The 14,480-nt window shown below is 47.6% G+C and overlaps 1 protein-coding gene across 1 annotated transcript in view; it reads right to left on the bottom strand.

The window, feature by feature from the left end:
• The window catches only part of CLNK (cytokine dependent hematopoietic cell linker), a 164,159-nt gene that overhangs the window by 157 nt on the left and 149,522 nt on the right, over positions 1–14,480 (bottom strand). The window contains exons 17-18 of the mRNA XM_045474547.1: positions 12,378–12,455; positions 8,379–8,534 (exon numbers count right to left, since the gene is read on the bottom strand). Coding sequence (XP_045330503.1) covers positions 8,379–8,534; positions 12,378–12,455 — 234 coding nt within the window. The remainder of the gene's footprint in view (positions 1–8,378; positions 8,535–12,377; positions 12,456–14,480) is intronic.

Genomic DNA, 14,480 nt, shown 5'->3' with positions numbered 1-14,480 from the left:
GAAAAGAAAGTTAATGAAAATGTAAATATCTTTTGTGTCTGTGGGTTAAAGCACAGAATTAGATGCTTCATTTTAGTTAGAGAAGAAGTTAATTCAATTTATATATATATATATTATATTATATATCTATATATAATATAGAGATATATAAAATATATTAATATATATAATATATAAGATATATTATATATATATATATTCTGAATTGTGAAGATGTGTCATAAAGTGTTTTTTTGTTTGTTTGTTTGTTTTTTTAAAGAATGGGTAAAGCCAGCTCTGGAAGGATGAGAGATAAAAATGATAAACTAACAAGGGAGAGCAGGGTGCTTGGGGAGACCAAAAGTGAGCGGGTCAGGGCTCGACCTTCACTTCGTAAATTGGTCAGAAGGCCTCAGTGAGCTTCCCTCCTGGAAACCCCTCCGTTCCAAGGAGTCCTGGGGTAATCAGAAGGAATAGAGCTGGCCTCAGGGTGCTGGTAGCTGTTAGCCAATGTCCCTTCCTTCCCAGGGCTTCTTGTGAAACACCGAGGTGATAGCAGACCTTCACATGTTGATGTTTCTGGAGGTACACGGGTAAAGGGCTGTGGACAGTGAGATTATTTCTTTTTCCTTTTTCTTTTTTTAAAAGTTTATGTATTTCAGAGAGGGAGAGAGCAAGCATGAGTGGAGGAGGGGCAGAGAGAGAGGGGGACAGAGGATCTGAGGCAGACTCAGAGCTATCAGCACAGAGCCCAATGTGGGGCTCCAACTCACGAACCACGAGATCATGACCTGAGCCAGGATCAAGAGTCCGACTCTGAACCCACTGAGCCATCTAGGTGGCCCAAGATTATTTCAAGCTTAGGGAATCAGGATGTGCTTTGCTGAAGATGTAGACTTGAAACGGGCTATACCTTCTGGGTGATTCTACATAAAGGGGCAAGAGGTTTAAGGATTCTAAAAGCAGAGGAAGAAGCATGAACGAAGACAGATGTTGAGGACAAGGACGCACGGACAGTGATGATGCTGAACTGAGTTTGGGTGTGTTCTCAAAGGGAATACTGGAGGACGAGTGGGAAGAGCTTGCTCAGTCTGCCTTGCACACCTTAAGACGATGCGTGCCCTCGATCCTCCTTGGCCACAACCCTGTAAGATGAGCAGGGCAGGAGAAACGGCCTTCATGCAAGAGCTAAGGAAACTACAGCTCAGAGACATGGCCTGACCTACTTGGAGGTCACACAGCCAGGGGGCCAGGACCAGGAATGGAACCTGGTTTTTCTGGACATGAGTCTGCCCTTTCCCTTCTGCACCTTGCCAGCGGCGTGTGAGCCCGGATGCCAACAGACCAGGATAGAGACGACACAGCCCGAAGGGAGGGAGCCATGGTGGGGATGATTCTGATGCTGCTCTAGAGCCATACACACTCCTCCCTCTGCCCCGTGCGCCCCAGCACGGAAATGTTTGTGGACCTTCGGGACATCCAGCAGGAATGAGATGGCCTTGGTGCTGGTCCTCATGGGGATTACATTCTAGTGGGGGCAGACGGAAAATAGTTTCCTGTGCAAGTAGGTAATTTCATTTAGGGATAATGTGCTCTGAAAATAGCTTGGAACTCAAGAGGGACCTGCCCTTGGGGCTGCATGTGGTGGCTGGGAGGGAACTGCTGTTTCCTCAGGGGAGTTCTGAGTTGAAATACAAGAGACCTGTAACTGCCATGGTGGTCCCATCCTTCCCGCTACTTGTGGAGGGTGTGAAGAGTAAAGAGGTGTCACAATGGGGGAAAGAGTCAGGCGATGACGAATTTCCTGACATGGGCCAGTCCCTGGATCCACTCCGTTCCTGCCTGTCCTGATGATGGAGTTCCCAGGGTTCTCCGGTGTTCCCACCCAGGCTCATCCGACTTTGTGTTCTGTCTTTTCACACTGAAAACAGTCCTGATGAAATCTGTAAGTGACTGGCCCCTCTGTGCCTGTTACTGTATCTGGTTTCAGTGAGATGACCCACCTGTCCACCCCTAACAGGTATTCAATAGCTACCAGTTCCTACCTGATGCCGAGGTAAGGTGGTTTTGCCGGGGGTCACACGGGGAAAGCAAGTGTTGTGTTACAGAGGTCGTAGGTGAAGGGCCTGTGGGGACCGAGTGCCTGAGTTCCAAACTGGGCTCTCCCACTCACTAGCTGTGTGACCTCAGGCAAGTTTCTTACACTCTCTGTTTCAGTTTCTTTACCTACGGACAGTGATGGTAACGGCAGGACGTACCTCTGAGGGCCATTGTGAGGATTAATTGAGTTGACACGTACATAGCGTTTAGAAGAGAACTTAGTGTATACAGTGAGTGCTCAATAAAGTCAGTCATTCCTATGACCTCATCCTTTCTAGGTTTGCCAAGAACACGAACAAAGACCAATGAAATCACTGGAGAGGTTTATAGACCATCACTGTATGCTTTCTACGCCATCAGGAAGGCTTTTTTATGGTGTTTCACTTCCAGTTATAAACTAAGAACAGTTTTCTCTTTTTCCACGTTTGGCAGAACCAAAAGTAATGAAGACAAGCTTGTCACGTGGAAGTCTTCTGTGACATGGGTTAACCCCACGTGGCACAAAGGAAATTTCTCTTCCCTGATGCTCATCTTCAGAGGGAAAATGCTTGCTTCCAGAATATTCTCATTCCTGCTATCTTTAGGATGGTCTTGAAATCATGAGTCAATATTAATTATTTTAATAACCTACTGCCTGGATGCCAATGTATATGAAATCATAATTTTAATAAGTGATAGGAAGCAAGCAAGGCATCATTTCTTATTGTTTCCTCCTTGTGATAGGCCCACAACTGACACATTAAAGAGACTTTTAAAAAATATTATAATTAAGCTCTTAATTTTATATTAAATGATTTTTTTTTCCAGGAGGGGAGCAAATGTCATCCTAATATTAGGTCCTAAAAAATTTGTTTACGCATCAGGCTCTGGGCTGACAGCTCAGAGCCTGGAGCCTGCTTCGGATTCAGTGTCTCCCTATCTCTGACCCTCCCCTGCTCATGCTCTGTCTCTATCTCTCCTCTCAAATAAATAAACATTAAATCAAATAAAAAAAAATTTGTTTACACCTCTTGTGTTTGGTCTATATACCAGCTGTAGGCAATGGTTGACTGCCAGAAAGGTAAGCAAATCTGTTTGGGTGCACGCATAGGAGTGAGAGAAGAAAAGAGAGCAGAGCAGCAGACAGAAGAAACGAGAAGCCGTCAGCTCATGGGCTCATTGTTTGTCTCTACTAGTTTTTGACGTTTATCAGGTTGGGGAACCTGGGTGGCTTAGTCAGTTAAGCGTCTGCTGACTCTCAATTTCCACTCATGATCTCATGGTTTGTGAGCTCGAGCCCTGCGTCGGGTTCAGTGCTAACAGTGCAGAGCCTGCTTGGGATTCTCTTTCCCTCTCTCTGCCCCTCGCCCTTCTAAATAAATAAGCAAACTTCAGGGAATGGTCTGGTGATGGAAATTGCTCCCTTCTATGAGCTTTCACGGAGATGTTGACAAACGTGATTTCTAAACTTAGATGCAGGGTTCATGTCTGGCAGCAGATGAAGTTCCTCAGGTAATTAATGGCAGGTGCCTCTCTGGCCAGGGCTGGGGTTCTACCAGTTGCTAAATATTTCCAGCCTCACCCCTGCTCAGGTACATGCATAGATGGGCACAGATTAGCAGGGTCTCCCTGGCCGGCAGGGACTCTGTGTCCCCAGAATGGGGATTCATTCAGAGAAGAGGAAGAGACAGCGTGACCACGGAGGCAGAGATCAGAGCCATGTGGCCCACAAGCCAAGGAGCCAAGGATCGCCCAGAGCCACCGGAAGCTGACAGGGGTGAGGAAGGATCCCTCCCTCAGTGTCCAGAAGCCCCGCTGATACTTTGATTTCAGGTGTCTGGCCACCAGAATCGCAGGAGAGTACATTTTTTAAAGAGGTTTATTTACTTTTGAGAGACAGAGCGTCAGCAGGGGAGGGGGCAGAGAGAGAGGGAGACACAGAATCCGAAACAGGCTCCAGGCTCCGAGTTGGCAGCACAGAGCCTGATGCGGGGCTCGAACCCACGAGCAGTGAGATCATGACCTGAGCTGAAGTCGGATGCTCAACCCCCCGAGCCACCCAGGTGCTCCACATTTCTGTTGTTTTAAGCCACCAAGTTTGCAGTACTTGGTTACAGGCCCCAGAGAGTGGGCGATGGGTCTTTCCGAAATCTGAATTCAGACATGAGTTTCTAGCCACGTGGCTAACAGGACGATGCACATACCTAATCTGCAGTAAAATGGACCTTCCCAGGCTTATTCTTGGCAGACGCGTGTGGGTTTGCTCGCCTTCTGTGCTCGCTTTCTGGGGCCTCGTCCAGGCATCCCCTGCAGCCCCCCACGCCCCGGGGAGAGCTGCACCTCACCTCTGCCTGGGCGCACAGGCCTGATGCAGGGGCTTTGGGGAATCATTTACGATGCAAACCCATACTGACGAAGCACCTGCCCTTTATGAGTTCGGCACTCTGTTTACATCATCTCATCTTACATGTAATAACTCCCTGGAGACAGGCGTCGCTGCATTGGATGTGTGGTTCAATTCTAAGGTTTGCAAGACAGCCCCACAGCCACGCAAAACCAAAATTGTCCCTGAAGTCCCTGTATCTCATTACCTTTCTCCTCCAGAGTCGGACTAAGACCCTCATTCTTCATTCGAGCCCCAGGTGAAGTAGCTAGTGACTAGCCTACATTCAGCACAGCCTTACTGTGTCCAAATTCTTTCTTCCTTTTGTAAAGCTGGGAGAGTCTCCCCCAGCCAGGCGGGGGTGCCCACGCATGGAGGGGTGCAGGAGGGAGCTGAGGGCAAGCTAGACCGTCCCAGCCTTGTGCCAGTGCCCGTTCGCTGGGAGGACGGGCAGGAAGAACCAGTGTAAAGTCTCACTTCTCACCCAGTGCCTGGCACACAGGAAGCTTCCAGAAAAGTGTTAACTATTCTTCCACCCACGTTCTGAGCTGTTTTCAAGGAGGCTGGGGACTGTTTGCGTTTGGTCACGATGTTATCTGAGACCATATGAATAGTTATGCAGGATGAGAAATGAACCCCAGCCTTGCCGTGTACCTGCTGTGACGGGGGCGGGGGAGGGGGGTGGTTACTTAACATTTCTGTCTTCGTGTCACCGTCTGTTAAATGGAAATATTGGCAGCACCTAAGTCCCAGGGTCGCCATGAGGATGAAATCGATCCACTTGTAATTGTTAACGGCATTGGCTGCTTTCTGTGCACAGCAAACATATGTAAGTGTTACATAAATACAGGAAAAAGGAGGCTTTTGCTTGGGGGAAATGCATGGGAGGAGAAAATTCCAGAATAACCCAAAAAGGGTTTTCTTAAAATAGGCATTTGGATCCTTGAGGGGTCCTTGGTGACCGTAATTGGAACAGCTCACCTGGAAGCTGGCGGTCTAATCTGGGCTGTCACAGATGGTAACTGCTTCCCTGCTGGGGCAGTGAACTGGCTGACAATCTGATTAAACGCTATTCGGATGCCATCCCCGGGTCACTGTTTCCTCTTTTACGGGCAGACCAGTGTGGCATGCTGGGGAAGAAGCGGTGACCTCTTTAGGTCTGGTAAAAGGGGCTCACGAACGCGTCCTTCCCAGAGGTTTTTGGAGGTCCAGGTGAGACAGCAAAGGACACAGCATCTGGTAGGGGCCCCACGCGTCAGGGCGAGTGATTTCCCCACGCGTCAGGGCGGTGTCCCGAGCATTTAAAAGTCGTAGACATGGGGCGCAGTCCCTGGGTGGCGCCTGGGTGGCGCAGTCGGTTAAGCGTCCGACTTCAGCCAGGTCACGATCTCGCGGTCCGTGAGTTCGAGCCCCGCGTCGGGCTCTGGGCTGACGGCTCAGAGCCTGGAGCCTGGTTCCGATTCTGTGTCTCCCTCTCTCTCTGCCCCTCCCCCGTTCATGCTCTGTCTCTCTCTGTCCCAAAAATAAATAAACTTAAAAAAAAATAATAAAATAAAATAAAAGTCGTAGACAGCTTTTTAAAATAATGTGAGCAGTTCTATGAACTGGAAGAAGACAGAGGGCAGAGGGAAACTGAGCGGGATATTCACTAACCACAGGCATCTAGTTAAGGGGGGCTGTACCCCAGTTATTACAGTGACTCGGGATTAATAGTGAAAAATATAATAACTAACCCTTACCGTGGGCTTGCTAAACCCCTGGCCGGCTCGGAGGGTGTTAACGTTCAGTTAAGTCACTAATCCTTAATCCCAAAGGGAAGATTGGCTACTTCTCTCTAGCTTTGCCATAATACTCTCTTATTATGGCTGTATTTAGAAGATTTATGTATTAATCTATCTGTCCACTCATGCTCTCCTTTCTGTCAAAACTTTCCCAGGTTCCAGCAAAGGCCCGTGTTGACCGCAACTCTCCAGCCACATGTGATTCCTAAAAAAGGGCTGTGGGTCAGACGCTGGGTTTAAGCTGGAGTCTTTTATTTATTTTTTTAATGTTTACTTATTTTTGAGAGAGAGAGAGAGAGACAGAGTGCGAGTGAAGGAGGGGCAGAGAGAGAGGGAGCCAGGACCCCAAGCGGGCTCTGCACTAATAGACAGCCCCACGTGGGGCTCGAACCCACAAACCATGAGATCGTGACCTGAGCCGAAGTCGGACACTTAACTGACTGAGCCACCCCGGCGCCCATAAGCCGGAGTCCTCACGCAGCTGCCGACAGGATTCCCACATACCTGCCTGCCTGATGCGTTTTGGCAGCCCCAGCAATGTTCCTCGTTTTGATTTCTAGTGAAGAATAATGGGCAGTTGTGCGAAAGTTTTGTTTTCACGCTGTATTTGTTTTCTCAGTCCTCCGTAACAAAGTACCACAGATAGAGAGGCGTGGGGGCGCCTGAACAGAGATGTACCGTCTCACAGATCTGGACGCCGAGAGTCCAAGATCGAGGTGTGGGCACATCGGTTCCTTCTCTCTGCTTGGTGTGTAGATGGCCATCTCCTCGCTGTGACTTCACAGCCGTGCATGTCTGTGTCCTTATCTCCTCTTGTGGAGACACCAGTCATATTGGATCTGGGCCCGCCCATATGACCTCATTTTACCATAATCTCCTCTTTAAAGACCTTAGCTCTAAATACCCAATTACAGGGGTGCCTGGGTGGTTCCAGTCTGTTGCGTCTGACGCTTGGTTTCGGCTCGGGGCGTGATCTCACAGTCTGTGAGTTTGAGCCCCATATCGCTGCTTGGGATTCTGTCTCTCCCTCTCTCTCTGTCCCTCCCCTGCTTTCTCTCTCTCTCTCTCAAAATAAATAAATAAACTAAAAAAAAAAAAAATACCCCAATACAGTTATATTCTGAGGTACTACCTGTTAGGTCTTCAACATATGAATTTGGAAGAGCTGGGGGACAAAATTCAGCCTGTAATATGTACCAACAGATACAACTGAGGTCTAGAGATCTAAATGAGAATCACCGAATTAGAGAAGTCCAGACAAGAAAAGAACATTACATTTGAAGAAACCAAATCTCAGAGAAGTTACGTCACTGGCCTGAGCTCACATTCTTAGTCAATGGCGACTCAGAACTTGAACCTTACCCTTTTCTGCCATCCCCTTCCCTGCCCGCCTTCCTTCCAAGAAGAGCTGCCCTCTCACTTACTCTTCGTTTGTCTCTAGCCATTTACGGAATTGTCTGAGCCTCAGTTTCCCTACCTCGAAGGTCAGAGCAACTGTTATGTCAAGGAGATGTTATGGGTTAATGCGAGGTGATTCAGATAGACCAGGACTACCATAAACACATTCAGCCCAAATCAATCTCCTTTCTTCTCTGTATTTATACAGTTGTCATGAATGCCCTCATTGACTGTCTCACCCAGCCGCCTACCAGCAGATCCGTACTGATGTGGGGCATGCTCAACATGGCCCTGAATACAGTGATGGAACTCACATTCAATTTGGAGACACAAACCTAAGGGTTCCTAATGCAGGCGGATGTTGTCAGGATGTCTGCGCTGGGAATTTGGCCCTGGGGCGGGGAAGGAATGTGGCCTTAACACCGACACAGGCTTCAGAGGAGGCCTCCCGGGAGGCAGAACTGAGATGTGTCCTGCAAAGTGAGTTTTCTTTAATGGGCCAGAGCCTTGAGAGGGTGCAGGAATGGTCAGGATTGGCTGGGGCCCCGAGGGCTGAAGCGTAAGGTGGGGGGGGGGGGGGGGGGACGCTTGTAGAAGGGGCTGGAAGGGAATTACAGTCTCCACCTCCAGGGCGGCGATCTTTTCTCCTATCCCAGCAGGCGTGGGGATGCGACCGACTGATGACTTGGCCAGCATCCCCCAACTTACCCCCTTGCTGTCGTTGGTCTGGAAAAGGGAAGCTGTCAGGTTATACCCACCTCGTCTCCCCTGAGTCCTGTCCCCAGGGCAAACTGCTGATTCTTCTCCAGGAAACGGATTTTCACGTTGTAGACTCTGTTCCCATAAAACACCACCAAAACGTAGGGTTCTGCCCTGGATTTCGTGGAACAGTCTCGGACCAAGAAAGTGCCATCCTGAAGCAGAAAGAAGAATGGCCTCTTGTCAGGCAGGCCAGAACCCCACCCCAACAGTGGTGGCAAGAGTGACACTTGTGCGTATGAAGTTCCCAAATGGCTTTCTTTCTGGCAAACCAGTTCTTTGGTTCAGTTTAATTCAATGAGTATTTATCGAATGTCAATATGTTCAAGGGGTCTTGTTTTCTGAAAACTATACCCGTCAGATTATGACATCCCCTTCTTCCAAATCTCCCACCGTCCCCGACTGTCCTCTATGCCATGCCTACAACCTTAGTATGATGTTCAATGGATAGATGCACCGACCTGTCTTAGGGATTTTGTTTCCTGAATCTCGGCTTCAGCCAAGCCACTGTTTCTCAAGGGCACTGTCTTGCTTTTGGGAACTCAGCATTCTCCCAGGCCACCCCATCTGCAGGGAGTAGCCCTCCACCTCCCCTCCCAGAGGGGCTTCCTTCTCCTGCCCATGTCTGCGTCTTTCCTCTTCTGCCTGATGCTCAGGTGTTATTCTAGAGACAGTGGGAGCCACTGCAGGCTTTAGCAGGAGGGGCTTTTAGCATAATAAGTGGGGCCTCTGGTCAGGAGATGTCAATATAGGGCAAGAGTCCCCAAAAGAGAGGTGGGGCGTCAGTCATTGATAGCACAGGTAGATATGTGAGGGAGGGGATAATATAGCCTCAGGTGAAGGGAAGGCAGGTGCAGGGGAAGAAAGAGGGGACGCAAAAAAGGATTAAGAAGATATCTGGGAGATAGGAGGAAACCCAGAAGCTTCTGTATGACAGAAGCCAAGGGAGGAGACGGAGAATTTCCAAAAAAAGGTCCATTAGTGTGAAACGGCTTGAGGGCTGCGAAGAGGCAGACTGCAGGGACCAGGTATATCCTGGGGAAATGCTCAGGATGAACGTCTGTCTGGACATAAATGGGTAGGAAATGGAGCGATTCTCCCGAACAGAAACACACCGACAAGACTTGGTTTTGTGGTTACATGCTGTCTTTTTTATACGATGACAAATACTGAAAAGTCTCTAGCTGTAACTGCACAGATTCTTACGTAGATGAGTACAAATGACCTATTAGGCTACATCTGATTAGATGGGTGCAGCACTATTTTTTATAGAGATAGATCTATATAATAATTTATGCCTATGACTGTTACATATAGTTATCTCTATGCAGACTATGTTTTATATCTATAGATCTATAACTATATTACAGATAACTAATATAGTATTATAGATCTTGATAACAATGCTTGTAATATTATGTAATAATACTATTAGTATATTAAATTTATAAATAATACTAAAAAAACTAGTGACGTGATAATGCTGGTAGCTAAGGTTTATCGAGACTCGCTCTCAAGATGCTAAGCATGTTACACACATTATTTCACACGGTGTTTGCATAAAGCGTGAGAAGTTACTGACTTCCTATTTTACAGGTAAGGGAAATAGAGTCTAATTGCTTAAGTGAATCCACAAATGCATCGCGGCTAATTAGTAGAGTACCTAAAAGCTAAGCCCAAATCTTTGCTCTTTAAATGAATCAGCCTCTGAGTACGTGAAGTGGGATTGAGGAATTTTCTGGAACTTGTTTGGCCTCAAACATTCAGCCGTAATTGAAGCCTTAAGATTCGAGCACAGAACACTGCCCAAGATCAGAAAGGGAGGGGAGGCCAAGACACGTCACTGATTTTTGGATTTATCATCTTAACTTCTGCAATGAGTTTGTCACAGTGAATCTGGGCAATCTTGCAACTTACATGAAATTATCTGTCATTAATTGGAAACACGTTTTGACAACACGGAGACCAACAGAACAGGAAAATATGCAGTTATCCAACTGAGATTCTCTTTTCTCAGTGCTTTTGTGGGAGGAGGCAGAAGGGAAGCAAAAGGAGCTTTGCTGGAGTGCCCAGATATTTCTGGAAGGACGTTATGTGATGTATACATTGCTCTTCTAGAACCATCCACGCAGCGGCTCCTGGAAGCAGGTCTTTAAGAGTAATTTTTCTGGTGGGAGACAGGCTCAGAGAGCACTGTGGCTCATTGGGTACTGATAGCCAAGAAGAAGAGGCAAGGTCGGAGTTGGCAGCCTGTTCCCACATGTACCCAGCAGCTGTCAGCCATGGTGGGATTCCCCAGGGACAGGGAAGGGAGGACCCTGTAGCCAAGGCATCACCTATGGCTCCCCATTTGAATGTAAAGAACTATAAATGGCTCCTAGAGGCAGTTGTGATTTTGTGAAGAGAGCGCTGATCTTGAATACAGGTTCTGCCGCTTTTTCCTTTACAACCAACACCTTGGTTTAGCCTCAGTTTCCTCACCTAGACAATCAGATAGTTCCAATTATTTCTAATAGGTTCAGGAGACTATGTTAGCAACCATTTAATTTCCTACTGCTGCTGTAACAAATGACCATGACCTTTGCGGACTAAAACAATGGATTCTCCTCCAGTTCTGGAGGTTGAATTCTGACATGGGTTTTTCCAGGCTAAAATCTAGGGGTCACAGGGCTGAGTTCCTTCTAGAGGTTCTCAGGAAGAATCCATTTCCTTGCCTTTTCCGGCTTCCAGAGGCTGCCAGGGGTCCTTGACTCACGGCCTCCACGTCTGACTTTGACATTCCTACCTCGTCTTATAGGATTCTTGTGATTACATTGAATCCACTCAGATAATACAAGATAGTGTCCCCATCTCAAGATTCCTAATTTAATCACTTCTGTGAATTCCTTTTTCTATGTAAGGTGATGTATTCACAGGTTCTGGGGATTAGGATGTGGGCCTCTTGTCGGGGGGCATTATTCTATTTACCTGAGAAACTTATATATAATTTATCTTGTTTAATTTTACAGTATCAATCCTGAGAGCTACATTTTATTAAAATTTATTGGGGACCTATCATTTACTGACCCATTTACTAATGAATGAATGTGTTCATTTTTGTATTTCCTCATTCAACACCAAGCATTGTACTGGTTAGCAGAGGAGAGATTTCAACGTGGCATCACTCTTGAGACCCTGTCTATCACTTTTGAGATAGTCTCACAATCAAGTAGGGCTCTCTGCCCATAGTAGAATAGTTGCTTAGTAACTATTTGCTATTTGTGATGATGGTTGTGGTGGTCATTTGATCTGCTCATAAGTGTTTCAGTGCCCCTCTCCTTTTGGTCAAAAGGGGTTGTCCTTCCCCATCCTCTTGGAAGGTAGACCTGGCTGTATGAATTGCTTTGGCCAAGGAAGCATGAGCAGAGATAAATGTTCCTTTTGAGAGGCTGTGGTAAGAGCCAGCATGTGACTGGTGGGAGCACACACCGAGTTGTGGTCTTCACCAGCCTGGGTCAAACCCACCAACCTTTCTAGCCCAGGAACGTGAGCAAGAATTATTTTGCTGTGCTAAGTGACTGAGATCTTGGGTGGTTAGTACAGCATCACCTATTGTATCCTATCACAGCATTCATGATCCTTGCACCTTTCCTGAAGACAGGAGACATAAAGATTCACCCGTACCTTGGGCAGACCTTTGGTAACGAGATGAACTTGGAAGAAAGCAGAAGGAAGGCACCTTCCATGGTGACCTCCATTTACACCCCAGCTTCCACATTTGATCTCCCAAATCAAGGGCTGCTTTTACTGTTCTCACTTAACAATAATAATAATAAAAACTGGACCGAAAGACATTTTGGAATGAGAGGCAGTCACGACTAATCAGTGACACAGCCGAGTCCCCCTTTTAATGACAACCTCCTGAGCACTGAGAGATACAGGCCGGTGCATCAGAGCAGTGTCAGAAGACCGTACAAGGGCAGCAGACAGAGTGAGGTGGGCTTTCCAGCAGGCGTTACCTTGTTCTCCCTCCTTAATGCCTCTTCCGCTGCCTGGCGACTGTGCTCTCCAACGTACCAGTTGTTTTGCGGGACATCCTGCGGTGCAGGTGAAATGACGAATAGTTTAGGGTCAAAAGGAAGTATTGATTTTAAGCAATCAATTACCTAAAGTGTACTTTCATTCCACCCGTGCCAAATCACAGTTTGATTTATAGTAAACACGCACTACAAAAATTCCATCCCTGGATCTGGAGACGGACACAGGAAAGGCAATTCCTTAGGAATTACGGCTTAGGAATTATGAAACTGGCAACACAGAGTCCGTCTGCCATCAAAAGGAGCCAGAAATTTCACCCCAGGTGTTGAGGAAGGCCCTTGGGCACCACGCTCAACATGGATAAGAAATCTCTGTCTACCACTGTGTTGTGAGTCTGCACCTGCGGAAGCTGATTAAGGTTGGATGCGTATCATTGGTGAAGCCAGTGTGGGCCTCGTCCTTGTAGAAACAGCAGGGGAGGGGCGTCTGGCTGGCTGAGTCAGTTAAGCATCTGCCTCTCGATCTCCGCTCAGGTCATGGTCTCACGGTCTGTAGGATGGAGCCCTGCGTTGGGTCCCGTGCTGGCCGCTCGGAGCCTCCTTGGAATCCTCTCCCCCTCTCTCTAGGCCCCTGCCCCACTCATTCTCTCCCTCCCTCTCTCCATCTCTCTCTCTCTCAACAACAAACAAAAAAAAGCTTAAAAAAGCAGGGGAAGGAAAGGAAAGGTGCAGACTGAGAGCATCTTTATAGCACTCGCTTCAAGTCACAAGTGGTAGACCTGAGTCTGTCCGGCTTTCTCCCTGTACCATGATACATTATTGTGCCAATTGAGTTATTCTGATTATAAAATGCACCACAACAGAAGGAAGGGAGGTCAGAGAGCTGTGCCATAGATCTGCAATTCCTGTACTGGGATCCAAGGATAATAACATCAAACAATCCCCTGCATGAGTCTAGCATCTCCAAGGCCATTCTTCATTCATTATCCCAATCCTGTCCCTGCCACAATCCTGTGTCGTAGGCATGTCTGGACGGAGCAGGCTCAGGAAGTCGGCACCTGTCATGTGGTCGGCAAGGGCCAGGTCTTTGTTGTCTCAGCGCCTCTGGTCCTCCCAGCACATACAACAATGGGTACACCAAGCGTGCGTGGTGGGAGAGGCGTGAGCTAACTCTAGCCCAACTGTGCAACCTCACTGGTTACCACCCTCCAGTATGAGGACATGGTCAGGCCAGCCAGATGTGTTTGCTGCTCCCTGGACATACCCTCCAGGGTATGTCCCTCCCCCTCCCCCTCCTTCCCCTTTCCTCTCACCCAGCCCTGCCATTCTCTTCTATCAAGTTGGGGATCAAAGTCACCTCTTATTTGAGACCCCTTTTGGAATAAGTTCCCTTATGGAGTGCCTACCCCCAGTGGGGAGTGGGTACTGGGAAGGCCCAGAGGCAGGACCATCTCTGCTCCCCTCCTGCCAAGCCATGTGACAGGCTCCATCCAGAAAGAAAGGAGCCTGAGAGCCCCGTCTGCCTCAGAAGTGTGAGCTCCCAGCGTACAGAGTGGTCTGCTGCTTCTGGAAGGCTTGTTAGCCAGTTCAGGGGCTTAGCAGGGCTCAGTGCATTTCATCTATTCTGATTTTATTTACTTTTTCAAACTGGAAGCGCTTAGAGATTTTATGGTCTTATTTGTCCAGGTGTGGTCACGAGTGCTGGCCGGTGAGTTTAGGTGGGACTCAAACACAGCCTTAAATAACTCAGGAATGCCTGGGGGAGAAGCAGCCCCTTCAGTTGTCTTTTTAGACCTTTGGATAATTCAAGAGGGATGTTTCATTCTTGTTCTAGTATGTCCTTAATATCTCTCTGGCATTTCTAACCTCCCCAGTAACGGAAGAACCATCCTTATGCTGACAGCTACTAGCGAGTGAAGAGATCTTGCTATAATTTAATGGCTTTGTTCTGTTTGAGTTAAAAGGACTTTAAAAATGTGGCAAAATATACATAGCATCAGATTCACTATTTAAACCATTTTAAGTATATAATGCAGTGACACTGAGTACATTCTCATTGCTTTGCAACCATCACCATTGTCTCCC

This window comes from Leopardus geoffroyi, chromosome B1 (assembly GCF_018350155.1).
Source record: "Leopardus geoffroyi isolate Oge1 chromosome B1, O.geoffroyi_Oge1_pat1.0, whole genome shotgun sequence".
In the NCBI taxonomy this organism is placed as follows: domain Eukaryota; kingdom Metazoa; phylum Chordata; class Mammalia; order Carnivora; family Felidae; genus Leopardus; species Leopardus geoffroyi.
The sequence above is the reverse complement of the archived record's forward strand: the minus strand, read 5'-3'. Positions and strand labels throughout refer to the sequence as shown.